Source organism: Scleropages formosus, chromosome 14 (genome assembly GCF_900964775.1).
Source record: "Scleropages formosus chromosome 14, fSclFor1.1, whole genome shotgun sequence".
In the NCBI taxonomy this organism is placed as follows: domain Eukaryota; kingdom Metazoa; phylum Chordata; class Actinopteri; order Osteoglossiformes; family Osteoglossidae; genus Scleropages; species Scleropages formosus.
Genome location: NC_041819.1, coordinates 6,592,947 through 6,620,807, shown reverse-complemented (window position 1 = coordinate 6,620,807; position 27,861 = coordinate 6,592,947). Strand labels below are relative to the sequence as shown.

Sequence of the window (27,861 nt, the reverse complement as noted above, 5' to 3'; positions counted from 1 at the left end):
CGAGTGGCAGGGTATTCCGATTGCACGACATCTGCTCATTAGGGCAGCTATGTGGCGGAAGAACACAATAGGGTTAGCTTTGATAAAATACGAGGCTCTTCTCATTAGCAGTGCTTCTGGAGTCAAAATAACCCAGCAATCCCTCTGGGGTCTTTCAACACGGACATGAGATAAGGTGTGCGACAACATTCGCTAGCTTTAACGGGAAAACGCAGAGAAAATAAGTTGGAGTTACAATAGTTATGTCATCACAGAAAACATGAACAATTAAAATCACGACAGTGCAGCACAGTAAGTGTGTCCTAACAGGACTTCAATGTCATGTCAACCCATGAAAGGGAAAAGTCAAAACTGACACAAGGAGGTTATTGGAGGAGGCAACGAACACATTGACACAGTGCGAGAATGAAAAAGGGTGGATTGGAATAAAGATGGTCATTGTCGTAAGCCCTATAACTTCCATTGTTTCTTACTTTTTTTTTTTATCAGTTTGTGTTGCATCTTAACATGGCTGTTCACAGATACTGGTGACCAGGTTGAGCAACTGAGGAGAATGGTAGAGTGGATCTTCTCATGAAGGTTGGAAGTTACCACCACAGCAATGGTCCACACGCTCCCCGCTGTTTAATTGCTTGCGTCTTTACGGATTTCAGGATTCTGGGACGGCAAGCATCGCTGCTTCAGTTCATAACGTGTGCCAGAGATCACACTGCTAAGGAAATCTTTAAGAGAATGATTTGAAACCACAGTGTCTGATTTATTTATTCATAAGATTGTTTCAATTCTTTTTGAGTCACCTTGTACGGAAATGGAAATGGGTTCCTATCTTCTAGGGTGGAGGGCAAAAAGCAGGCTTCTTCTGGTGAGTTTTTAATGAAGTAATGGTTGGGGGGGAAGTACTCAATTTTCTCCATAGTCTTCAACGGGGAAACTCACGAGGGTGCAACTCTGCCTCCACAGTTGAGCCTGGAGGTCCTCATCATAGGAGATGATAGACGACTGTGCTCTCTGTCCGTTATACAGATAGCAACCCCCCACGCCCTCCATTGTGGGTGAGGCAGCCGCATAGATGGCGGTGGAAGCTCCCTCAGCTGGGGTCTGGTAGCGAAAAAAAAAGAAGTCATCCCATCATGAAGGCAGCATTTATTTATTTACTTTTTTTAATCATGTGATTAAGTACTTGCAACATTTATGTCAAAATGGACAAGCCAAACATTTTCATAGAGATAACAGAAGAGACCGGAGGTGATAACGTGGCTGAAGATTCCAATAATCACCATATTGTCCAGGCTAGTGGGACAGTAACAAAGTCCTTAAACATTTAGTGCTGCCATGTAGCCATTTCTTCAAGCTGCTGCTATGAAGGGCCTGGATTGAAATGCATGGCATGCAGTCAAGCACTCGTAGGCTCATTTTAAATAACATTTGCATTTGGAAGGGAAAGGACCAGCAAAACTCATGGCCCTGTTTCTTATCATAATTTGTATTAATGCAAGTCATAAGGTTCCAAGTTACTGCCACGCAGAAAGGTCAATTAGAGTGGAGATCTATTGTTCTGGAATGATCTGACGAACTTCCGGCACATGGCATCGAGCACGTGGATTGTTGCTCACACTGGGATCCTTGTTCCCTGTAGCCTGTAGACTTTTAACCAACCTAATCCCAGTTGAAACAGAATCCCTGTATAAAACCTGCTTTGGAGCTGGACGTGGAAACGCAACATATCCTCCGCACTCCTTTGTTTCCTGTTCAAATCGGCTTGCCCTTGAAGCGCAGCAAATTGTTCTGTTATTTTTTGCTTCGTTCCTCTTCTTCTTTCCTCTGGCCGCACCCCCCCACCCCTCACCAACATGTACGAACATTGCCCACGTAATGACTACTGTATCAGTTCAGCCCATCTATTAGCTAGGAAGAACCGTCCACTCTAGCTCCCTGCATGAAAATAGAGTCATCATAGAGACTCTAAGATCATTTAATGCAGTTTAACAAAATTTAAACTATCAGTTACAGATAAAAATAGTAAATTAATTTAAAGAAACAGGTACTGTGAGGTACACAATATCCTTAAATGAGTTAAGAACTTTAAGGACTTCAGTATGGTATATAACATTTTAAGTCCCTGTGGCCAAAACCATCAGTTAAATCAGTAAATAATCCTGCCGCAATGCTATTATTCTCCAAGATGAGGTGGAATAATATGTATTCAGACACAAATACAGAAATAAGCCCATAATAAATTAAAGCACCATTGTCAAGGCTAGCGAATTTCCCTTTTTCAATGTTACATGCACTAATGCATTTCCATGCACGACATATTTTTCTGTGTGAACAATCTTTTCAACAAACAACCATCGCAACACCGTAAGTGTCCACCTCACAGAATTATTAAGGTCAGGAAACCGCAGGAGAACACACGAGATACAGAATGTCCACTTTATCTTTTAAGTCTGCATGGGAATCTCATAAGAGTATGCAGCCGAGAAGGAAATTAAATTTTGATTTCAAAGATTAACAATATATTAGAAAGTTATACTGATTGTAACACTTGAGAAATGCCAGAATATTGCAGTCCCTGACTCCGAGCACACGGAGTACTACAGGGGGAAATCGAAGGACCATTCGGAAAACTCACTCACTCTTCCTGTCCTTAATTGCCTGTCTAAGTCAGGGTCACAGTGGTCCGCAGCCTATCCCTGAAGCACAAGGTGGAAGGGTAAGTAAGGTACACCCTAGATGGGACACTAGTCTATCACAGGGTACCACACTTAGAAGCTAAAAAACACCCCGAAATGCAGAGCTATTCCCCTTCTGACACCAATCAAAGAGACTCCCGTTGCCCTAGTTTTACAGGATGGTCATTCAGCCAAAAAATATCAACTCCAACTCCTTACCCTGAAAAGTAACCAGGCCACAGGCCTCTTGACCAGCTGAGCAGGACTGCACAGGTTCTGGTACAGGTCCGTGTTGACCATGCCCGGGTCCACCACGTTCACCGTCACTGGGAAACCCCCTGCGGTGAGCTTCTGCTGTAGGTGGTACGAGAACAGGACCAGCGCCAGCTTGCTCTGGGCGTAAGCCCCATGAGCACAGTAGCAGGACCTGAGGGATCAAACATGGCAGAAGCTGGCTTAGGCTACATCTCTTTACTCTTGCACAAACCTGCGCATCGCACAGCACGGCAATTTTGGCCATCGCCTTGCAGTCAAAAGACCTGGGTTCAAATCTGCACGCCTGCTGTAGTACCCTTGAGGGGAGAACTTACCCTTAATTATTCCAGGAAAAATGACCCAGCTGTAAAAAGTGGCAAATCACTGCAAGAGGCTTAGAATATAAACCAAACATTGCTGGCTTTCGAGAAAAGAACAAGTGTCATTAAAACGTATGTTTAGGTTAATATTGCAATCTTTCGAAAGAACATTTAATTATTACTTCTAATTTTCTTTTTAATTTATGCAAATGTCATAATCTGTGCAAACATTTTCTAAGTACCACTTATGGAAAAAAGACCTACAAACTACATTTAATTCTTCACATCTCCAGAGTCTTTTGATGCCAGTGAATCCAAACCGCTGTTTGAACGACATGTTCATATGACAGAAAGCAATGCTGAGCTTTACGACATCATACCTGTCGTGGAAATTAGCTCCGACCTGAGTGAGTGGGATGCCAGACCGTGCGCGCGCGCGTGCGTGTGTGTGTTCTGTATACAAAGCTGCGGTTAGCACAGAAGGAGAACACTGACGTGGCCCACCGCTGGGGGAGCTCCTGGCATCTCCAGGCCAGCTGAGGCAGCCCACGGCTAACAGGTGTTCTCCCTGGGATGCTGCGGGAAAGCATCCGCCACACACGATACAAGGCTGCGCAATTACCGCAAATTAACGTCCACATTTGCACTTAAGTCCTGACACTAATTACCAGGAACGAATCTTCCTTCCTCCCCCATTCCAATAGGCAGGGGACCAGCATGCTGCAGTCTCACAAAGCCGCAAGAAAGCAGTCAATGTGAAAAATTACTAACTGTTTTTTCCCCATTGTCTCAGTTCCGTCCGTTTTTGTTCTGGAATCAACATCCTGCCCTGGCTTCTCTTCAGAGGGATGTCACCAAAGACATTCAAAAGGTGATGGGGTGACTAGTACTGGGCAATCTCTCTGAGGTTACAAACATATCCAGGAAAAAAAAGTCAACAGAAACAAGGGAGGGGGGCAGATCCAAGCCTAGATCCAGGGCTTTGCAAATTGCACTCCAATCCTCAGGAGCGGCAGTGTGACACATCACTCATTATTAGTACCCTTTCTAAGAAACCAGTGAGAGGCAGTTGCTTGTTGTAGTCTTGAAACAGACAAAAAAAACAAAAACAAATAAAACAGCAGAACACCAGGTTAGGGTTAAGGTTCTTAATTAACACAATTAAAAATGTTAGCACCCTCGAGAACAAGGAACTACTTTTTCTTCTGCAAGCAGAGCTGCGCCAAGCATCATCGCTACGTGTTGAGGACAACGCTGACACTCGAGTCATGTTTTTCCCTACATAATATCTTTAGACAGCTGCCTGCCTCGGGCAATGATTCACAACTTCACATGCAAAAACACGTAAAAAATGGATGAGGGACAGGCTGTCTCGTGCCTGTGGAAACCTGGGATACGGGTCTAAACCTGTAGTTCTCTTTTACAAGAAGGTCAGAGAGAGAGAGAGAACGAGAGAGAGAGAGAGAGAGAGAGAGAGAGAGAACGAGAGAGAGAGAGAGGAAGAGGAAGAGAGCGAGCAAGAGAGAAAGAGAGAGAAAGAGAGAAAGAGTGAGACAAATACAGAGACAGAGAGAGAGAGAACAAGAGAAAGAGAGAGAAAAAGAGGGAGAACAAGAGAGAAAGAGTGTGAGACAGAGAGAGAAAGAGCAAGATAAGAGAGAGCAAAAGAGAGTGAGACAAAGAGAAAGAGTGAAAGAGAGAGAAAGAGAGTGAGACAAATACAGAGACAGCGAGAATGAGAGAACAAGAGAGAGCAAGACAGAAAGAGAGGAAGAGAGCGAGCGATAGAAAGAGCGAGCAAGACAGAGAAAAAGAGGGAGAGAGAACAAGAGAGAGAAAGAGTGAGACAAATAGAGGCAGAGAGAGAACGAGAGAACGAGAGCAAGACAGAAAGAGAGGAAGAGAGCGAGCGAGAGAAAGAGCGAGCAAGACAGAAAAAGAGGGAGAGAACGAGAGAGAGAAAGAGAGAAAAAGAGCGAAACAGAGCAAAGGAAAGAGCGAGAGAAAGAGCAAGATAAGAGAGCAAAAAAGAGAAAGAGAAAGAGTGAGAAAGACAGACAGAGAGAAAGAGTGAAAGAGAGAGAGACAGAGGAAGAGAGAAAAAGAAAGAGTGAGCCCTTTCCTTGAAGCCAATTATCCTTTAAATCATTAGTGTTCAGTAGCAATTTGACATAAATTACTGTAAGAGATCACAGTCCTGCATCAGATAACACCCTGATCTTCAAAATGTCAAAAAAAAAAAAAAAGTTTTTGAAAGCTGTCTGGACCCTCTGCATGGAGCTCATGATCTTCAGAGGAGAGACCCCCTTCTAGCAGAGGACAATACTTAACTAAATTAAGGTGAGGAATGACGTGGTGATTTGGGCCATTATTGGATCTGTTTCAGTGCGTCTGTACCACAGAAGTGGTTGTGCATACAAATGAGTCCACAATAACCTTCCTTAAAGAACACTAGTCGAAAAACTTAAGAGAACAATACGACAAGATTTCTTCTCATTGGTATGTAGACAGGAGATTTCTCCAGTGCTTCAATGCGGGAGTTTTAATTATAGAAATAAAATGCTTACATCCCGGTTGAACCAAAAGAACATAAAATTAACTCTCAAGGAAATTTGCCTATAAGCATCAGTGTACCCTATCAGACATGAAAAAAATTATACCTTCCCTTTACAGCTATGGAATTGCATAAAGAGAACGTTTAAAACGACAACACTTGAATCTTGAATTTAGTGGATGAAAAGTCCTTGTGAACTGAAGTGAATTACAGTAATCAGTAAACCATGAGATCTGATGTCTGGAGCTGATTGCAGGAAATTGAATGACAGCCGCTTCAGCCACTAACTCCACCTCCTGTTACTCCGAATATTTAGCAAACATTGACCAACCCCACGCCCCAACGGACAGACAATTTATGGCACACCCATAGAGGAACACAAACTGCATAAGCAAATAATGCAATTTCAATTACGAACTGTACCTTGTAACAACATTTAAGATGAATTACTTGAAAAATTATGAACCTATACATATTTCACAGAAGCCAAATCATCAAGTCACGAGTGGCCAATCCTCGGTAAACCAATTCGGAAATCAATACCTCTGGAGTGTTAAGAGCCATTAGTAGAACTGGAATTGCTGTCAGTTTACTACAAACAGGAGTATAGGGAATGCTCACTGTGTCCTTTTCTTCCTCTCACTACATAGGCAAGACATTTACCTGCTCTGGAGGTCCTCTAGGTTGAGAACTCCCACATAATGTGTAGCAGAAGAGACAGTGACGACGCGTGCACAGGAGTCATGACTCCCGGACTGTTTCAGTGTGTCCAGGAGGAGGTTGGTCAACAGAAAGTGACCCAAGTAATTGAGGCCAAAGTGCAGCTCGAAGCCGTCCTCTGTCTGTCTCTCTGGGACCAGCATAACACCAGCTGTGGGCAGAGGTCAGAAACACATAGATGTTAACTTTCTCAGAAGCTATGTTGATCCATGCCACCCATGAAATTCAATATCAAGACACATGTTATTCTCTCAGAGGTAATTACAGCAAAGTATTTCAGAATCTTAAACCACATTCCAACACATATATATTTTTCCCCTTTTTTATTTCAGAATCAAAGTTGGGGGGGGGGGGGGGGGTCCATTATCCTGATTTTTAAGATATATGGAGATAAAGCTGCACTGATTGCACTTTTCCACAAGACATCCTGAAAAGGTCACTCCATTGAAATTCCTCATTTGTAGAAAACCTTACTTAAAAAGCCTCCAAAAATGTAAATAGAACAAAAACTCAATTCACTGTCAAATACAATTTTGCCTGACATATCCAACATATGGCAAGATCCACTTTCATTCTGAGATGCAGCTTCCAAAGGTAATTTAAAAGATGAAAAACTGGATGGCTTGAAAGTAAAACAGGTCACTATGTAGCTACCTGGAGGCTCATGGACCAGGGAAAATCAGGATGAATTATATGTTTGTGAGAAAGTCACATGCTCAAGCTGAGAGCTCATCCTCTTACTCATACTCCATTCATAAACAAGCTTGCCCACTGATGCAAATGAATATAATTAATCTTGCCTCCACTTATTATAGAGTTCCGGAAAATAACCTACAGGTGTAGTATAATCAGGATTATGGCACTGTTTTTCCTGTTACTAAATGCAGAACACTTTTTACTCTTAATCAATCACGCCAAATTAAACCTGAATTAAATTGCTTGGAGATTTTAGCAGTATAGAGTCTCGTGACCTAATCAAAACGAGCTAGTCATCTTTTACAAGTCAACCAAAACGCGTCTCATTTTGTCTAAAATATGTATGTTTGTATGTCTTCGTGCTCAGAAAAAACCGAAATGTCAGCAAAAAGTGAACCTCCGCTCAATAATTAGGAAAGCGGCTCACTGGAAATAGGCAGGACATGAGGCTAGAGGCAGTGACAGAAGATACAGTAGGAGTTCCTGTGTTAAGAACTGCTATTGTTCCTCTTCGCACCCGACGGTTCAGTGGGCCCAGCTCAGCAGAGCACTGAGCCCTTGCAAGGTCAGTCAACGACTTCTCATCATAATGAGGTTTTCAGTGGTGCGGAACAAACAAACACCCTTGTTTTCAGGCTCCGTCGTCAGAGTGAGCTATTTCTTCATAAAAGCACTTATGGTGATGTGCGTTATTTATTCAGCTATCAGCAACAATGAGGAGCGATCTGCCCCAGTGCCTCCATAATGCACAGGAGCCCAAGGAGTTTATTCTCTGCGTGCGTTTACCAGCAAAAATAAATCAAGGCACCAGTTCAAGAAATTATACCCGACAAACCCACTGATACATAGAATTCAATAACAGCAGGGATGTTTTTCTTTTTATTTTTTTAATGAACCGAACACAGAACTGAAGTTTGAGCAGTATTAAATTATTGTGATCTGGGACTATCTGCAAACAGCTAAAAGCAAGTTAAAAATCATCAGCCCCTGACTTGGTAACAGAATACATCGTAATGGTCCCAATGCCCAGAAAAAGGCATACTGACTATCAAACACATTCTAATTTAGGTTAAAAAGGATTGTGTCTTCATCAGTGAGGTATTAACCCCAACATTAACAAGCTTTAGCAGTGTTTATGTTGTGAGACATGAGGAATATTTACCATTGTTGACAAGGATGTGCAGAGGAAGCCTCCTGTCTTTAAACATCCGGACAAACTGACGGACAGATTTCAGTGATGACAGGTCAAGGAACTGAAATTCCACTGTAAAAAAAAAATAAATAAATAAATAAAAAGAAAAATAAATAAATAAATAAATAAAATGGATCGTAAATCAGTATCGCACACATATATACTGGAAAAAATTCATTAATTCTACATTAAATTGAGATGGACAAATCGGGCACTGAAACGACAAATTTTAAATGATGTGATCAGGCACCACTTTGAGATTATGTATCTGACAAAGATAGGAAAATGAACGCTACAAGAAATAATGCCCAATGGAATATTTAAAGCTCTTCCCTCCTCTCCTGCTAAGGAAAAGGATTTGATATAAGTGAATGTATATGCAATATCATTCCATACTAAACCATGATCAGATTGCAGTTCTTTTCCAATAATCTAGATAATTTTGACTGGTGAGGCTATCTGACCTTCTGTTTTAGCCTGATTAACTACTGAGTTTAAGGTCCTCTGGACACTTTGAATTCACACAATGACTCAGTGAGAGAAAACAAGGCTGACATCCAGACAAATAAATTGCAGACACGCTCTCTCGGATGTTAATGCGTCTGCTCTAATTTGATCCATCAATCACTCGATTCTATTAGGATGGTAATGCTTAGATGCTCGAGTCAAAGCGCGTGGAGCGCCTTTGACACAAACCAAGGCTCTCATCGGCAGGGTGAATCAAGCCTGTTTTCGTTACATGGGAATCAGTTTCACAACTGCGTGCCAGAACGCGTTCGCAAGGCTCACTTCATGACAGGCAGATCATCTAAGCCGCGGCACGTGTGGCTTCACACATTATCAACACGTTTGTACCAGGATTTCACTAAAAGCTACATCTGAATGAGTATTAAAATAAAAAAAAAATACCAAGTTCCAATATCAGTACTGTTATATACTCATGCTACGTTCGTATTTAAACGGCATCGGGAGACAAGAAAACATCTTGTGTATCTCTCCTGCATTTTACTTGTCTCTTCATAAAACTCGCTGAAAAGAGTAAAGAAGGTCCACTATTGGCACATCATATCCATATCCTCATGGCCACTTAAGAGAACGTTAATCCATGATTTGACATACGCAGCATATTAAGTTACGACGAGACAATAAATTTAACGAGGACTCTTGCCCGGCTGCCCAGGATCTGGGTAACTCAGGCCCACAGAGCTCATAAAAAAGCCTCTTGCCATAGGTAAAGTGACAAGAGTCAGCTTCGTGGAAGGGAAGGGGGAGGATGCTTTACCGTGCAACATCGCTGTTAGTTGGAAGGAGGCTCTAGGTGACCTTGTCCCGTGCAGATAGCGGTGCTTACATGGGAGCCCGCTGAGCGCTGCACGCTGTTTTAACGGACGTGATGCGTTTAAGACCTTGCATCTGTTACGCCTGGCAGGCTGTACCTTTCCACACTCTGCTAGTCCCAGGCCATTGTTGCACTGAAGGATGGTCTCCTGGGAGCCTTCAGCACAGGCACCTGGGCTTTCAGGTACGGGTTGGGCCAGGAGGACCACCTCCAGCTCACTGTTATCAGCTCATGCCTGTTATTTACACTCAAAGTAATGTGGAAAAATACACATCTAAATACGTTTTACTCATTCATGGTAGGAAACGCAAATACTCAAGATGTTGATCCATCATGACCTTGCATGTGCTGCTAACACATATTCCTCAGTGAGGGTCATAGTTATCATTAATAATCCAACACACTGTACATTTAGAAAGCACATGGCAACTATATCAGAACACGATGGGAAAATCTTTAGGATGGTGAACTACGATTCAGGAGGAGGCCAATCTGGCAAGCATTTTTTAAAAAAAAAAAAAAAAAGAAGAAGAAGAAAAGAGAGAAAAAAGAAAGTGCAAAATCTAACAGCAACATGATGCCCATTATTGTTCACTGAAGTGGAAAAATGGCAGTGTCAGTCTTTTGAATTAATTAAGAAAAAATGGCTGCTTTTTTATACATCTTTGAACACTTGGTGTCAACTACCTCACCGAAAGTTAAGTTTTCTTCTGACTTTTGCTATCAAAATAATTAGTATGAAGCCAACCCTCAGCCACAGCACGAGAAAACGAGGCAGTAGAACTTTGCGGACTCCTCTACCTTCACAAGCACCGTAAGTGAAGAAGACATGGGGTCGTGATCCACGTGTGGGCATGCAGAGGTTAGCGCACTAGGTGCCTGCTGCTGGCAGCCCATTATGTAAGCCTGGAACAGATGCGTTAGTTTCACCTTTCTGGGTGAGGAACCACTTCGTTGCAAATTTTTATGTAATATATGAGTGTAGCTTACAGCGTCTTGGAAATTTACGTTTGCTAATCTTGGCACTAAATCATTTCCGCCATGAAAAAATGGGTGAGGTGACAGAAATATACGCAACCTCTTCCCATTACATTATGCCGTTATGATTATCCTTTCTGAGATGAGAAAAGAGTGGTGTTAACCTCTGACTCCCAGGGGCTGCCCGGCATTTATTGACAGATAAGGAACTGATGGAGTGTGCGGGATTTTTCCAAGCTCATTTCTGTGACTCTGTCCATGCTGAGATACTGGCCTCCGGGACAGGGATCTGGACAATCCGTACACGCTCTGACAGGGAGCATATACTCAGAACTCACACAAGCCCACAGGACCAGCGGAAGTGTCTGTCTCTCTAGAGTCAGACTATGGAAAACACATGGATGGAAAAGTCTGTGATGCACACTGGGCTCATGAAGTGAAGCAAAGCAGTCAAATGCACTGTGGTGACCAATTTCCATTCGGGCTCAGGTCCAAGTAAATAAGTATGGTCCCACGCTGCTTTCAAAGCGCAACAAACTACCTGTAATACAGATCTGCAGTGCAGATAGGTAAGGGGATCTCTCCAAGGGAGTCCCTCAAGAAAAACTGATAAAACACCCATCAATTAGACATACAGTAATTTAAAAATAAAAATAAAAAATAAAAAAAAATGCTCCGTTCATTCTGTTATCTAGTGTCCCATTACTGTCACTTATCACACATTTTTAGAGTTGTAATCACTGCCAGATGTAATTAGCAAGGAAAAAAAAAAGTTGTTGAAAGATCTGGATTTGTACTGGTGATGTAGACCAAAGACAAGAGCCTGCAACAAGTTGTCTAAACATCAGGAGGAATTCAAAACTAAATGGACAATGACAGTAATTTAAGACATGTTATGACAAAACCTCCATGGACTTGAAGAAAGGGGGAGGGTGAAAGAGGGAAAAGCAAAATTATGAGAAGACTGGAGGAGCTATAAAAAAAAATAAATTAATAAATAAATAAATGGATGCTGCAGATGACTTTCAACAATAAAAATAATAAGCTCAACTTAAACTCAAGTCCATGAAGCTGAATGAGTAGGAGAGGCATGTGACACCCTCAGTGTGGCTCTCCTGGGCAGGAGGCAGCTGTCGCCCCTACGGGCTGTTTGCCTCACCTGGGCCCTCCTCCTTGTATAGCCCTTGAGTACGGAGAACAATGTTCTCAGGGCACCTTGGCAGTTAATGCAAACCGATGAACATAGTTACATGCTAATAGCCCAAATAGAAGTATAGTAAACTAGGAAGTAAATTGCAGGAATGTTTTGTATTAGGATACATTTAGAAATATATGTCTTAGGAAAAAGAATACAAAGGTTTGCCGAAAGACAAACCACAAAGTTGACCTCTAGTTCACAGGTGAAAAAAGACATAACAAATAGAGTATTTAACATAGACTCTTACAGAAAACAGTAGCGCATATGACCTCTTAATTCTCTTCCTGTATCTCTTCCGGCCTTAAAGAAAAAATACATCTTTGCTGCCGTATTTCGTAGAAATGAGAAAACACACAGATTACGCAGACACACGGATTATGTATTTAAACACATTGTACGCTATGTGGGTGACAAGCACATCTTACTGTACTGCCATCCCTGGTAAACTCAGGACCAGAATAGAAAAATGCTTCTGTCATTTCAGATGGCTCAATTAAATAATGAATTTAATATTTCAGTATGGAGGCACTTACATGGATGAGGATAGAAAGATAATCTGTAGAAGCACCTTGTATAGTCACATTAGTTTAAGTGATTTGACCTAAAATCTGTTAAAAGGAAGCACATCCGGGAAGGGTGCCAGAGAAGGGGGAAAGAAAAAAAAAAAAAAAAAAAATGTTTTCAGCACACGAACCATCCCATTAATGTAAAGGGTGCTATGTTTACACTGATGAAACCAGAGGTTTTTACATGTGTTTAATGTGCAAGTACTGAGCGCTCATCATTTGTAGCAAGTGGAAATTTTTTGATTGAACACTAGGGCTATTAACAGTAGACATTACTTCATGTAAACAATGTACACAGAATGCCAGTGTACCACCTAATATGCAGTAACTTGAGATGAGAGAACCATTGCCAGAGGACTGCTAGATGTACAATAATTTAGGAAAAAAAGAAAAAAGTTATAAGATAATTTTGTTAAAGACAAGGTCCACAAGCAGTGCTCTAGACCAAAGCTTAGTCAGATTCACAGAAGAAAAAACAAAAAGGAAGAACATATCTGGTCTCATCAATCTGCATCATACAGATGAGATTAACCAAACGCATTCCAAGGATAAAGTCAAACATGAGCTTTTCTGCATTGTGCCTTCGCTTATGCAGCAAATGTCGTACAGATTCATTTGGTAAAACGAGTACTAAAAGACCACCTTACAAGACATGCTCACATTGTTTTTTCTTCCTCCAAGTAGGGATTCTTACATTTAAATTATACATTCCTTAAGCATATTCAACAGCCTCCCACTTCAGTGAAATGCATATTTTTATTCCAGATGAGTTGGTAACACTTCAAAAAGACTTAGTACTGGTCCTCTTGTACCACTGAATTTCTCAAATTGTCACAATCTTTCTCTTGGCAAATCTCTTAATAAAAAAATCAACTGACACTGAATTGATTCATTCAAGTTTGAATATACACCCATAGATACAGACCCAGAGTGGAGATTTACCTGTAGAACTTGCAGATAAATTCAGCACAGAGGTATTTTTAACACATATGTGGATATTTTACTTTCCTAAATGTGTTTTATGTAACCCTGGCAAAGACACAACAATTCATACAACTACACAAATGCACTCAACCCCATACAGGTCATTCCAGACAGAACACAACCAGTTAGCAGTTTAGAGCTGTTATTAACACAACAGCAACAAAAATAACACTGCGATGTAAAAGTCTTGGATAAAGCTACAGTAAAAAAAAAAAAAAAAAACACTTAATGAAATCTGTCTGAAAAAGCTCTGTCATTCTGTGTCCGCCCTCTCTGAATGTGTCCGTTCACTTCAGATGTCGGCAAGGTCAGAAATAAAGAAGTTTTATACACCAAATCAGTGAAGAAAATGTTACTGAAACAAAATTAATTAACTGGGAAATGTGTCTTTCAAAATTCATAACTCAGGTGTTCGCAACACAAGGTTCTAGTGTGATACTAAAGTTGGCATTAATTCGGACAAAACTATGTATGCGTAAATATGTGACTTAACTGTGTGGCTTCGATAGTAAAGCCCAGAGGGTTGTGTCAGTGCCAGAGAGCCCTGTAAAAAGTTAGTGACAGCAACCAAGACAGAAGCTCCCGGAGACAGTGGCAGGCATCCCGCAGACAGAGGCGCAGACAAAGGCATTGAACTTACAAAGCGTAAAATAGAGACGTCTCCCAACATTATCTGTGCTCCTCAATTAACCTCCAAGCGCTCTTCCTGACAGCACCGTCAGGCGCCTGCTAGCAAGGTTGTCCATCCATCTATCAGAGGGCAAATTGATGCTCTTCAAAAGAAAAGAAAAAAAAATAAAAACCAAGAACATACTGGGATAATAAATCTCAAGATTTCAAGCAGCCACGATAAGATTTATCGCCCTTGGCAGCAGCGAGAGAGGCATGGAAATCAATAAGGGCGAGACGAGGGTGGCCACCACATGCTGCAATCAGTCTTAAGTCTACAAGCCAGTCAAACTCTTCTCAGCTTCAACATCAGAAATATCAGCCTTTGGACTTTTGAAAGTGGGGAAAAAAGATGCTGGAAATTCTGTGGGTCTTTCCTCATGAGAATTCATCTCACCTCTACCGTGCTCTGGCCTTCTTCGTTGCACATGTACAGTCAATCTTTGCAGGCAACATATCTGCACTGAACCAGTCCCATCATCCTGGTATAGATTCAGAGGGGTTTATCATTGCTAGCATTCATCACTATGTACTAAATATGTTGGCTTTTCATTAATTTTCAATAATGAGAGCGTCAACCTAATGGAGACATTGTGCATCGGTTTAAAGACAACTCACTGTACTAAAAATGAGTTAACTGGATGTATTGAGACTCCCATCATATACCCTTTAAGGTGTCACATATAAGAAACAAGAACACGGCACACAATATTCGCCAAAATTCAGTTTGTGGGTAGTAGGAGGTGAGGAAAAACTAGTGAGTAACTAATGGTATGAAGCGAAGGGGGTTGGGGGTGGTTAGGGTGGACTGTCAACCAAGAAAAATGTAAATATTCATGATGGAACTCTCCTGGAAAATTTCATATATCGCAAATTTTGCGCTGCATCTGGGGACATCAATCATATAACGTGGCGTGATTGGGGGCTTTGGGGTCCTTCCGTCTCAGCACCTCGTCCAGGCAACCCAACCGGGGCTGATCAGACCCCGGCCTGTGTCCAGGTACAACTACCTTTAACCTACCGCTCATCTGGATTGATCCACAGCCATATAAATGCCCCCTTTGCAACCTCAGTAGAAACTGGGTGCCTATGATACCCAACATACTGTAGGATTTATACAAATATATAATCAATTAAAAAAAAGAATAAGTAAAACCTTGTGAAGGAACAACTTTGCTGTCCAACAAAATCAGTGGAGGGTAAGAAATTTTTAGAGGTTGGTTTCAAAACGCCACCCCATGAGAAATGTTGGGGGTGGCCTTTTTATAGTTCTTCACAGGATGCCCCTTCTTCAGAGACTTTTTTTTTTTTTTTTTTTTTACTTTAAGCTCTTCAGGACAGCTAGTAGTGTGGTGGTTAGAGCTGTTGCCGTTGGACTCAATAGTTTCAATCCCACCTCCAGCTTCTGTGCCCTTGAGCAAGACACTTACCCTAAATTGCTCCAGAAAAAATTACCCAGCTGTATAAATGGTTAAGTAATTCCAAGTATCTTAAAATTGTAAGATACTTTGGGAAAAAAGCATCATCTAAATGTAAAAAGGTTATCGTGGTAGAGATAAGATTTAATCCCTCAGCAACCAAAAGATCAAAAATACATACAGTGGTCATCCAGTACATTTTTTGTATAGTGAGAAAGGCAAAAGCAAACCCACTAATAACAGCAGACTGTCTGTCTAAATCCAGCTCATGCTTAAACCCACCAACTCATCAAGACATAATCACCTGACGGCATTTGTGCATGGCCACCACACAGAAATGACTGCGAGAACAAGTCCCTCTCTCGGGGAAATTCCTGGACCCACGGAGAAATACTGCTTAGCCAGAGAGTTCCAGTTTTTTTATAATCCAAAGCTTGAGATGTTTTCTCATGCTTGACTCACAACTAACATCTCTACATGGCTCTGCACGGGGGAAAAAGGTAACATTCCAAGGGCCTGAACCCTCTCCCAAAGTGCTTACCTTGATTTGATCCAGAAGAAATGACCATGCTGTATAAACGGGTAAATAACTAAGCAGCTTCGTCTAGTATGTTTAGCATTATAAGGCAGTTTGGGAAAGGGGTCGGGTGACTAATAGCTACATAACTAATATACTAGATAAAGCAGAATGCTCTGGATCTGGAGTTTGCTGTCTTGAAACTGAAGCTGGCATTAACTAGTATCTAAAGAGGCACAATCACAAAGGGCTGCTGCACATACCTTATCCTGTTCATCACACGGATGAAGCACATCTCACAGAGACCTCAGATGATCACGTTTAATAATATCACGTAGGACACAGCAGAAATGAACACATCTATAGGCATGATTTGGCAGGGGAACAGGAGGCAAACTTCAAAAAAGAACCGTCTTGCCTGCAGAAGTCGCACATTTGCCACAAGGAATAACAAAAAGGAGGGTATGATGTTTTCTTAAAATCCCAGGCCTACCTGCACAGGCAGCAGCACATGGTAGACTGTAAGCAGCAAGCCATGGGGATATAAGCAGATTAAACGTGTTTAACGGATGAGTAATGTTTCATACAGAGAACATTCAGTAAACAATGCATCTGGAAGAGAACAGGCCGAGGGCAAAGGTTGTCCGTTCCCCATTTTATGAAGCAAATTCTCCGACAGTGTGGTTTCGTGCATCTCGACGCCTTGCCCTCATTCAATCAGTCACCATTATGTCCTCTGATAAAAGTGCTGTCATGCTAACGTGTAATGGAAAGGGACACTGGCCGCCTTTTACGTAGCAGGACTCGGTGCCCCTAAATTCGCAGCTGAACAGGGACAAGCGCTGGACACTCTACTGCACATTGCGGACCGTCCACATGACCGCTTTGGAATTTCTCCTACAGACGTCCGAAGCCGGTGAGGTAGAGCACCAGTGATTTTTCTCGAGAGCTGCTAAACTGCATTGTTTCCCAAAACTGACCAATCACAATCAATTAGGCTAGTCACCCCCTCCCTCCAGCATTCTGTTATACTAATCTGGTCCTATTTAAATCTTGAATTCTTTCTTACTTCCTATAATTATTCCTTTTGATTTAAAACCCCTAATCCGCTTCATTCTAAATACTTTGTTCCTTTTCATGCATTGTATCCAAACACAACAAACTATTTCTAATTCATGGCAAAATTGCAGCTCGCAATTTAACTAGCTACCTCGAATACGCTACACGGCAGCCAGTGTGCAAGGCTGAGGTAAAAAAGACATGACCGTTATGCTGCGAAGCTGGTGTCGATGGCCCTACGCACCATAACTTCAGTTTGTCAGAATGACAGGATTTGACATGCCTTCGAGGCAATGCGTAGACAGAGTCGCAGTAACACATCCTGACCGATATCCTCACTGTTGACTATCGGTGTTCACCGCGTCCCTGGAAGAATCTGATTTCTCCGGACACGTTCGCTTTTCCTGAATCGGGGCCCGATTTTCCTCCCCCGCTACAGCGGCGCAGAAAATGGCTTTTCAAGACCATGTCCTCTGAATTGGGGACAGAGTGAGGATAATCATCGCAGGACATTTGCCGTGAAGGTCTTTTATTAAATACAAATGAGCCAATTTCACATTTAATGCTGAAAATCATGACTGTAGAGAATTAAACATCTGTATGCCCCTGTAGCCTCAATATTTGTCTTGGGCTTTCTAAATTGACACTTTTCTCTAATGAAGAGAAATACAGGGGACACAACAATAGTCAGTTTATTCTTTTTCAGGAACAAAGAAGGGTGTTCAGAGAAGTGGGCCTATTTCATTCCCACAGAGACCTCCTCATAAAAAAATAAACCATAAACCTTTGAATAGGCCTCTTCTTTGTGCCAATAAATCAACAGTATTTAATAAAGATGGAATCACTGGTTTCTTCTATTATTCCCCTTTAGTTTTATATTAAGACAGGTTACTTCCAGGACTGTAATGAAAAACCCCATTAACTAGCTCAGCATTTAATTTAGCGCAATATTTTTACAAACTTGTTTGAACATCTAGATCTTTTGGTTGTATTGTTCCAACTGCATGTCCCGAAAAACCTTTGTATTCATCAGGATCATACTGTATGTGGTAGATTAACAATTGTAAGTGGTGATTTGTTAATGAGGAATTATTGTACCCTGAAGATTTGCTCTTAAGGTTTATTCAGTCTTTCCAACCACCCTAGAGGCAGGAATCTGTTAAAATATGGCGAAAGTGAACTTTTTCATGATTGCCTGAGCCACTATATGTCAAAATAACGTTGAAAGCTCACCGGAAGGTCATCCAAACAGTTGCAAAGGTCCTAGTTAAAAGGAATCATTCTTTGAACCGGTTGAAGAAATGGAGAGAGAAAACCGGCAGCTTGATCAGCATTGCGACAAACCCAGGAATTACCTTTTCCCTTGCTGTTCTCCTCACGGATTTTCCTCACAGCTGCCAGACCCTCCTCTTCGGAGTTCCCGGCTGAAGGAGAGATGAGGATTTGGAGCTCAGCTTCAAAACACTGATGCAGCAAACCGCTCCCCTGCTGCTTATACACAGTGGTGGGAAAGGCTACTAGCAGAGGGACCCTCTCAAATAGACTAAAGAATTGTCGTCAGGATATCCAATATGAACTCTTTTTTTTTTTTTTTTTTAAATATAACGAAAAATATTTGCAAAATGAACGTGAAGACAAATATACAATCGCTTTGATGTTGTAAAAAGAGTAAACAGCACCAGCTGAACAGCTGATTTATAATGTGCCCCCAGGAAATAATTTGAGACAAATTATATTTGGCTCAGAGTGGGTGTTAATTCTATTACCTAATTAAGTGATTATATTAACTACACCAAGGTTGGACTGGCAAAGCAAATAATGCTGCAGTAACAAAACAAAATGTGGTGCTTCATGTGGAGTTGGAAAAGAAAACTGAATGAAGTAATGTAACGAGTATTTTTAACATGAGTAAAAGTGCTGGGTTCCTCAAAAACTACTGCATTAGGAAAATTAATTCTTCAGGAAACTTTTACCATTAAATGCACAATCAATATTAATATGCATAAGGGAGGTACATATAAATGTTAAACATTATGCAGAAGGGCTGATGACTACAGAACTAGAAATTTTCTGCATGGAGCAATTTTACATTAATCTTTAACCAAGTATTCACATTCAATAGGCTTGCATAATTTCACTTTTTCTTTCTTAAAAACCACATTTTTGCTACTCAGACTTGCAACTGAGTATTTAACAGAATATCCCAAGCGATTTTCTATAAACGCTAAAAGATCATTAAAGCATAACTGCATACATCACAAAGTGTTAAAGGTTAAGATGAAATGGAAGGTGAGACACCTGTTCTTCAGATACTGGAGCTGTTAAACTCGGTGGAAAAGTCTCATCGGATGTAGTCCATCATAAAACATGTGATTAGTGCTATTCTGTGTTCTTGGTGAACAGCAAAAGAGGACGCAAAGGGAGGGAAGGTTATGAAACTCAAGAGTTCATCATTGACAGATTGCAGACCTCATCTAAAATATGCAGCCTTTCCCTGTTCACTGCATCATAATACGTGCAAAGGTAGCTGTAACGGAGAATGGTTTGCTAAAACCAGAAGACATTCTCTGAAGGGTACGTTAGCTGGAGAAACATGACCAATTTGTGAATAAAGGAAGTTTTCAAAGCTTAATTTCAGCCACTGAGCAAAACCCACTTGAGATTTATGGGAAGATCCTAACAACACTATTTGTCTTGAATCGTGTTACTTTTTCATGGTTAATCTATAATGAAAATATAAATACTGCATATTAATAAACATACAGAGTCCAATGCTTTCCATTTGAACCTAGTTCCTTAATTTGCTTGTAATTATGATGAAATATAGCTAAATAATCCACTTACAAGGTCATGACATTTACTGTAAATTTAGCTAAAACTCAAATGGATTTTATTTGAGATTAAACACCTGAAGTTATTTTTGAAGATAATGGTCATTTAGCTTCATAAGCCTCTCCATGGAATAGGGCAGCACAGCGAGTGTGTTTCGCTGGAATCTTGTCTGGATTACACCTCGGTGGGAGTTCAGATAGTTTAACATTTACAGTGGTGGAAATAACACAAGGACACAATCCAGCTGTGGCCACAAACTCCTCAAATGAAAATCCAGTCACACAAAAAAAAAAAAAAGACAAATTTAACTACCTTGAACAGTGCTTGCAGAAGGAAGCATAAGTTTAAAACAAGGTGGCTGAAAGATATTTTATGCAATGAAAAAAGCATAAAGAATGGCACCGAAATGTTAATTTTTAATTGTTAGTACAGCCTTTAATTAATATGTTCAAATTGTCAGGTGCCTTCTGAGGGAGGCCAAGGCGTCTGAGCAGGATGCATACCATACCTATTACCACATGCATTCCAAGGCTTGTCAGATGTCTCGCTGTCTCATATCCCATTCCTTTGGCACCCCCAGTCACTATGGCAACCCTTCCAATTTGTTTGGGAAAAACTGTACGAGGCAAAAGGAGAAACAGAAATATCTAACAGTGCTCCTTTAATTTCTGCAGAATCATCTCATTAACTGTTTAGGAACGCTTCTCCATTTTAAATTACCCCTTTTAGTCAAGCATCTGCCTCCCTGTCCTACTACATTGGTTTTAGTAAAGAGATAATGCAAAATTTTACCGTGTACAGTAATTGCAGAGTTCAGGTACTTTGCACTTTTAAAAAAGGATTCACGATGAACCCCAAACTTGTCCTTAACCACAAGGCCAATGATAAAAACTGATTCAGGTCAACGGTTAAGTATAAAGTATCTAAATCAATTAGCATCTAAAGAGCTAAAGGAGCCAGTTTTTCACACCAACATGTGGTCTTAATGCACTTGAGAATTTTGGCATTAATTAATCCTATATTTGCACTAAGTCTATATTAATTACTGTGCAATTACACAAGATAACTAGCTTAAGCTGAAGGCAGTCTACTGTAAAATTGCTGATCTTAAATGCAGTATTAAAAACAGTTGATAAGTATGAACAACCAATAAAGATAGACATATTTGACAACTGTTTTATCACAACAATATATTTATTACTTTTTCATAACAGCAAAAGCTGTATAGTAAATTGTTATCAGATGCAAATTTCAATCATTGGTCTGCATTGGAACAAATCTGGAAATATAAAAACATATCAGCAGGATAGATAATTTACCCAGTGAAGATGCAATAACTGGATCCATGGCTCCAACTGCAGTCACCAAAATTTTGCTTGTTACAGAAAAGTTCAGAAACAGCCTCAACCAGCAGAACACTAAGACTCAACTGGGCTTTCATGGAGTTTGACTGAAGGGTCTTAACAATATTGGATTTGTTTCACTTCTCTATAACAACGATCAAGGAAATTTTGCAAACATATGTAATCAAGAAAGGCCTTTCTGAGAAACTTTTTTCATTAGTCCACGCAATCTCAAACCACACGTTTCACATTCCACTCCAAATTCATATGAAACTTAAACCAACAGAATAAGTTATATCAAAAATAAGTTAAGCGACAAGGTCTCATAGGACACTACACTTCAAGCTATGTTATAGCTTCTAAACTCAGCAAAAATAAATTACTGCCAAAAACTACAGCGCCTTATTTTCTGTATGTTCCACATTATTCAAGCCCAAATGATATGCCATCTGCACATTAAACCATAAGCTGCCTCTACCACCTGCACAAACAATGAGCATTTTAGAAATCTGACTGATACAAACTGTTGTATAGTACAAAACGATTGTTAAGTTTCTCTAAATCTCTACACAGTCTACATTTACAGACAATCATTTAATCCTCTCCATAGATTTTGTCTTGAAGAGAATTTAATAGCCATTCAGCAGTCCACACATCTGATGTGGCTTTGTATACCTGTGAAATATCCTCAATATGCCTTGTATATCAAATACAGGGAAGCAAAATGTTACATTATAAAGGATGATTTATGAAACATCTACAGTTCTGGTTTACAAAGCAATCAAGCTGAATTATCTTGAAAACAAATTTATTAAAAACCCTGCTAGTTAAAGAATATAAATAGGAAATATTTCAAATACAATTTCATTGATATCAATTAAATGTTTCATATTTTCAAACGGGCACTAAAGGAACAATTAACTTATCGAGAAGATTTATATTAAAAGGAAATGAAAGCTCTGACTGTACATAATGACTCCCTGTAGACTAAAATTCAAATCCACTAACATTTTAATAGCCCTTAAAAAAATTATTTTGTGGTTAAAAGAAAAATGCTCATCTCTTTTTAACACTTAGGGTACTATAATGGCATTTAGCTTGTTCAGTACTTATATAACACACAGTCTAAAGCCTGATACAGAATTTTTTGCAAAATGGTACACATTACAATACCATTAAAAATTAGACTGCAATGACACATCCAATACTACATGTATCAACCAAAAAAAAAAAAAAAAAGAAAAAAAAAACTCCAACATAACCTTTCATAAGCCAATTTTTCTTTAAATTATTTGCATTCCTTTGTGATAGCTATGGTAGAATTATTAAAGAAATGCACTACATTTTCTCTCCCTTAAATGGAGAATAGGACTATAGCCCATATTTGGAACATTGACAAAAATTTAAGATAACATTAATATTTACAAATGTCCAGTCAAACATTTAACATTACAGCATTTTTTTTTAAATCTTGGTTCATTGTAAAAAACTAAATACTAAATGCACATAATAGTACATCACAAAACATTTCTGGATTAATACATTAATTGTTCCTCATTATCCAATAAAGGGTCTAAAACCAAAGGTCCAAAACAGAAAGATAAATCAAATGTTTTATTCATTAAGTAATACCTGAACAAACTCATCTAAACATTTTAAAACAATCTTTACAGGGGATATATAGTGAAAGCAAAACAGACCAGGAGTGTATATTACTGTACTGGAAATTAACCTGACAAGGTTGTATCAGCATATTCACTGAATAAAATACACATAATACATAAACCAATATAGTCTAACTACCAGTGAAGTGCCACACTCCCCACCTTTTTCCCCAATCTGAGGAAGCAGCCTCTTCATAGTTATTATGATCACAACCATGATAAATAATTCTGAACAACAAATACATTATACAACAGCTGTGTCACCTTCGAGAGGGGGCAACACCTCAAGACCATTTATGAAATTTTTTGAGAATCTGCATAGCTTTGCAGATATAAGCCATTGAAAGAACAAAAACACCAAACTACACTGTAAGCCGGTGAACAGTCCAACCCAGGGCAGGCGTATCATGATGGAGAGCTCCCAGAAACCCATCTCTGCCCTAAATGAAAAATGACAGCCAGCTGCACCCACTCACGGCCAATAAGAGGGAGTACAGAGGCAGTTGGCTTCAAGACTTTGGGAGTGGTGTTTTGGATGGAGCGCTTATAAACAAGCCTCAAGAGGGAAGATGTGAGTTTTGGGTTGATTTGTTGCTGCCAAAACAAGGCTGTTTTCTAGTTTTTGTTATTTAGGGTTGAAACTGTTTTGTGGAAAATGCCTGTTGTCCTGTGCCTCAGTCCTGCTGTGCACCTGCCCCGTAACTGGCACTCAATCTTCTCATGATTACTGTATGTAGCAATATATTATGCTAATCAAAAGGTTGTGTACTGCTAGGTAACCTGGGTAGTACTGGTACAGGTCCTACAAGAAGAGCTTGGAAAGATGTCAGCTCATTTCCTATTGAAGTTAACGGCCTTAAGGAGGGGGGGGGGAAAAAAAAAAAATCCAATAAGTGTACTCAAAAGTTTTCACTAGACTTACACATGGAAAATAACAAATAGATTTGTATGTCTAGCATGCAGATCAGTGATCACAGTACCATTTCCTTGTCTGGCATGGTTAGTCCATCAGTGAAACCTATTCCTTGTTCATGGTCTACACCCCATTCCCCCTCATCCTCCTCAGTCGGTTCAGTCTCAAACAAGTTCCGACTGTTCTCATATAGAAAAACCTGCTGGTCAACGTGAGCAGGAGCAAGTCGGCTCCTTTTCCCATTAACAACGCTGCCTGAAGAGCTAAAAAGTCTCTGGGGTAGGATGCTGGTGGCTGGAATGCACCAGTACTTTTGCAGCACTTTGGGAAGAGTAGGAAACAAGGCCAAGCGATCCGACCACCAACGGAGAGGGTCTTCATTAAGACCAAGGACCTTCTGAGACTTGAAGTTACTCAGCTCTTCCAAGACCTGGGCATGTAGCTCTTCTTGGTTCTCATCATTGTTTGACTGGCAAAAAATAACAGCCAACAGATTGCTGGCATTGTTGGAAGACGATGGGGTTTCAAGAACTTGCCGTTTGTTGGGTGGTCCCTCTGAGAAATGCAGTGGCTCTTCATGTTTAGAACATTCCTCCTTCCGTTTCTCTAGAAGTGTTTTGGCCTCTTCCACAACTCTCGTTTCCACTTGGGAACGCTCAAAGGGGGAAAGGAATGGAAGTTTCTTGTAACGGGGATCTAAAAACGTGGCTACATTTAAAAACATATCAATCTCTGGTATCTCCTGGTAGGTGGTGGACAGTACCTTAGCAATCACTTCCTTTACCATGCCAACCTCTTTGAGATCACTTTCTTTTACCTTTAGGTTTGTATTGAGCAGCATATGTAGAACAGGTTTCACCATGCTAATTGTAGGGTACTTGCATGTTGTCATCATGTCTGCCACCAGTCTGAAAGGCAAGAGAAGTTCAACAAGGCCTTCCACCGTGCTCCATTCCGTGGCTTCTAGTATCAAGTGGTGATTGTTGCTATCTTCTACCAGCACTGAAGCAATGACAAACTGTTGTTCTTTAAGCCGCTGAAGCATAGCCAGTGTGCTCACCCATGATTTGACTCTGTCACTAATGAGCATGGACTGGGCTAGGCCTTGCTGTTTCTGCTTTTCTCGCAAAAGGTACATGGCTACAACAGACTGCTGGAAGTATTCAACCACCTTCCGACAACGAGCTAAAAATGCACTAAGCTTTGGCAGTTCAAAAGCTTGGTTAATACCTTGATTCACAGTGTATCCAAAACAAGGCATCTGCACAGACAGATCAAGAAGCGAACATGCTTTCACTATATCAGGGGAACTATTGGTAGTGGCACCATAGATTTTAGGATTAATACCCCATTCCACAAATACTTCGTACAGTGAACGAGTGATATTTTCTGCAACATTTTCTTCTGGTACTTCAAATGTTTTCAGGCATCTGATCATCATGGTAAGACTGTTAGAACCACAGTTGTTCAAGTAGTGTGCAGACAAAGATATATAAGTTCTGTTCTGAGCTTGGCTTCTCCATAAGTCAGTAGAGATACCACACCACACTACATCGGCGAGTTCCTTGAACACAGCTTCCCGAACTAGGTAGTACTTTTGAGGAATTGCCTTTGTTGTCAATTCAGTTCTGGTGGGAGGAACAAACCTTGGGTCAGCTGTTTTTAAAAGTGCTATAAAAGAAGGCTCTTCCACAACAGAGACTGGGTACATTCCCTCACAGATGAAGCTGATGACTGCAGAGGTCAGGTCATTGTGCTTCCTTATCTCATATCCCGAAGTCTGCTTCATGACTATTGTGTCCTGAGAAAACTGCTGTGAGGACTCTGGCTTTAGCTTGGAGAATGCCGTGGCAAAAGCTTCTCTCATCTGCTCCGTGTTGCTCTTCACAAACTCACAAAATTCATCCGGGTGGTTTTTCTCTAGGTGGTAGGAGAGGTTGGAAGTGTTCCCTGAATATGCGATCTGAGCCATGCATATCCTACAGTATATCTTCTTCCAGTGCAATATGCATCCATCAGCATCAGTGTCAAACCCAAAGTACTTCCACACTTTGCTTTTTGCTCTTGGGTGAGCCACCAGATTGAGGTCTGAAAAGGAGCACTCGGGACCTTTACTTTCCATTGTTTTCCACAGAATAGAGAAGACTTTATGAACCTTCACTCATTACAGAGTACCTGCCAAAGGCAGTGAGATAAAAGTGTGAGATATTAAAAACTCCTAGAATACAAAATATACAAATAATAATGTGACTTCCAAACATGCAGGCACAAAATTCAGTTTGTTTTGAAGGTATGACTTCTCAACTCTTTACCAAGAGAGGACATTAACAATAGTGTGTGTGTGTGTGTGTGTGTGTGTGTATATATAAATAATTTACTATATTCTTGGATCTGGTTTCAGCTTTACAAAATTTTCTACCTGTCCAATCACATAATATTACAGGCATTTAAGAATTTGACAAATTCATATTTCCAATTAACTTAATCTTACTCTTAATATCTCTTCCTCAAATTTTCTGCTATAAATTACTTTTGCTTTGAACACTTAAGCATTCAGACAAACATTTAGATGTAAGCAGTACTTAAAATGGCTGTTTATGAAAATGACCAGAAAAAACAGAGTTCTGCTATTACAACCTTCTATAGTGAAATCATAAAAATCCAGAGGTACAACTAAATTCTTCTCACATGTTGTAATGGTAATGTCAAGTGCCCCTATGATCAACTTTATAAAACCATGCAGGATGACTTTAAATAGCAGGCACATGATAAAGACAAAAAGGCCTGAAGTTTATAAGGTCATACTGACCACAGACTACCACTAAAAAACAGAAACTGCTCTGGAGAACCACTTGTCAATCTTTAAACAAATCAAAAACAAGTCAAGTGACAACTGTAGAAACTCTACCGAAACCAAAAATAATTCTTCTGAGTGAAAATCAGCAGCCGATTAAACCAAATCAAGTTTAAATGTGTTGAAGGTTACAAATTACATTGTTTAAATCTTTTAACAGACTAAACTATGCATTCTTTTCCCCATTTCTTTACAGTATATGTAATTAATAGCTTTCCAGGAAATATACTCATTAAAAATTATTTCAAAACTAAATTCCTTATAGCCATCATTGTGCAACATGCATTGCTACACAAAGTGCCAATAAAAGCAGACGGAACACATAAATATGTCATCTTATACAGAAATATTTGAGTCAAAGGTCCCTTTTTGCATACCCTTACAAAAGCTCAATCAGCGTATTACATGAAAAGAAAGGATCATTATTCTGAGAAACAAATTTTATTTGTTGTTCAGACACTACATCTACTTTAATATTCACTCTACACACGCAAGACAAAGCAGTATCAAATTAAAGTGCTTTTATGATCTACAATAATAACCAACAATTTATGTATTTTAGGCCTAAGTTGTGCAGCAAACACCATTTTTGAAAAGCAATCACACCCTGTGCTGTAGACCACCACCATCACTCTCCTGGAATGACTGGTAACATAACACTTCCATCTGCTAAAATATAAAGAAAAGAAAATGATATATGGGATGTGTTTACCACTGTAAAAGTTGAAGATAATGTTTATTTATTATACAGCCTACTACTGCTCCTGCCCATGATGTTCTTCTGCCGGTCCATGGACCATGTCAACTGTCAGATTTCTCACTGACTCTGGAACTGAGAGGCAGGACACAAAACACCACAACTGCAAGACATGATCCAGCTACTACAAGAAGACAAAAACTTCAGAACACATTATGCAATGAAACTTCACCACACTCCGAAAAAGGCAAAAGCAATCATTGATAAGTTAACCACTCGTAAAACCGTGACGTGGAAAAATGTATGCATATTATACCTAACCTGGTAAAGTGAAAGATTTGTTGAAAAGCTGGTAGAGAAGGACTTTCAAGCCGACTAAATAAAGCTTCAAAACGGGCAAAATTAGCATGAGCAGTATCAT

General features: G+C 40.1%; 2 protein-coding genes across 2 annotated transcripts; both read right to left on the bottom strand.

Annotated features, from left to right (window-relative positions):
• Positions 1 to 473: 473 nt before the first annotated feature.
• dhrsx (dehydrogenase/reductase (SDR family) X-linked) lies at positions 474 to 27,861 on the bottom strand. The gene is made up of 7 exons (XM_029257726.1): positions 27,762 to 27,861; positions 20,478 to 20,585; positions 18,493 to 18,561; positions 8,380 to 8,481; positions 6,465 to 6,672; positions 2,892 to 3,099; positions 474 to 1,098 (listed from the first exon to the last, which is right to left on the bottom strand). Exons 1-7 carry the CDS (start codon positions 27,859 to 27,861, stop codon positions 901 to 903), a joined length of 993 nt encoding a protein of 330 aa, XP_029113559.1. The 3' UTR covers positions 474 to 900.
• Positions 23,732 to 27,785, bottom strand: LOC114912174 (zinc finger BED domain-containing protein 1-like). The gene is made up of 2 exons (XM_029257725.1): positions 27,762 to 27,785; positions 23,732 to 26,064 (listed from the first exon to the last, which is right to left on the bottom strand). Exon 2 carries the CDS (start codon positions 26,009 to 26,011, stop codon positions 23,948 to 23,950), a length of 2,064 nt encoding a protein of 687 aa, XP_029113558.1. The 5' UTR covers positions 26,012 to 26,064; positions 27,762 to 27,785; the 3' UTR covers positions 23,732 to 23,947.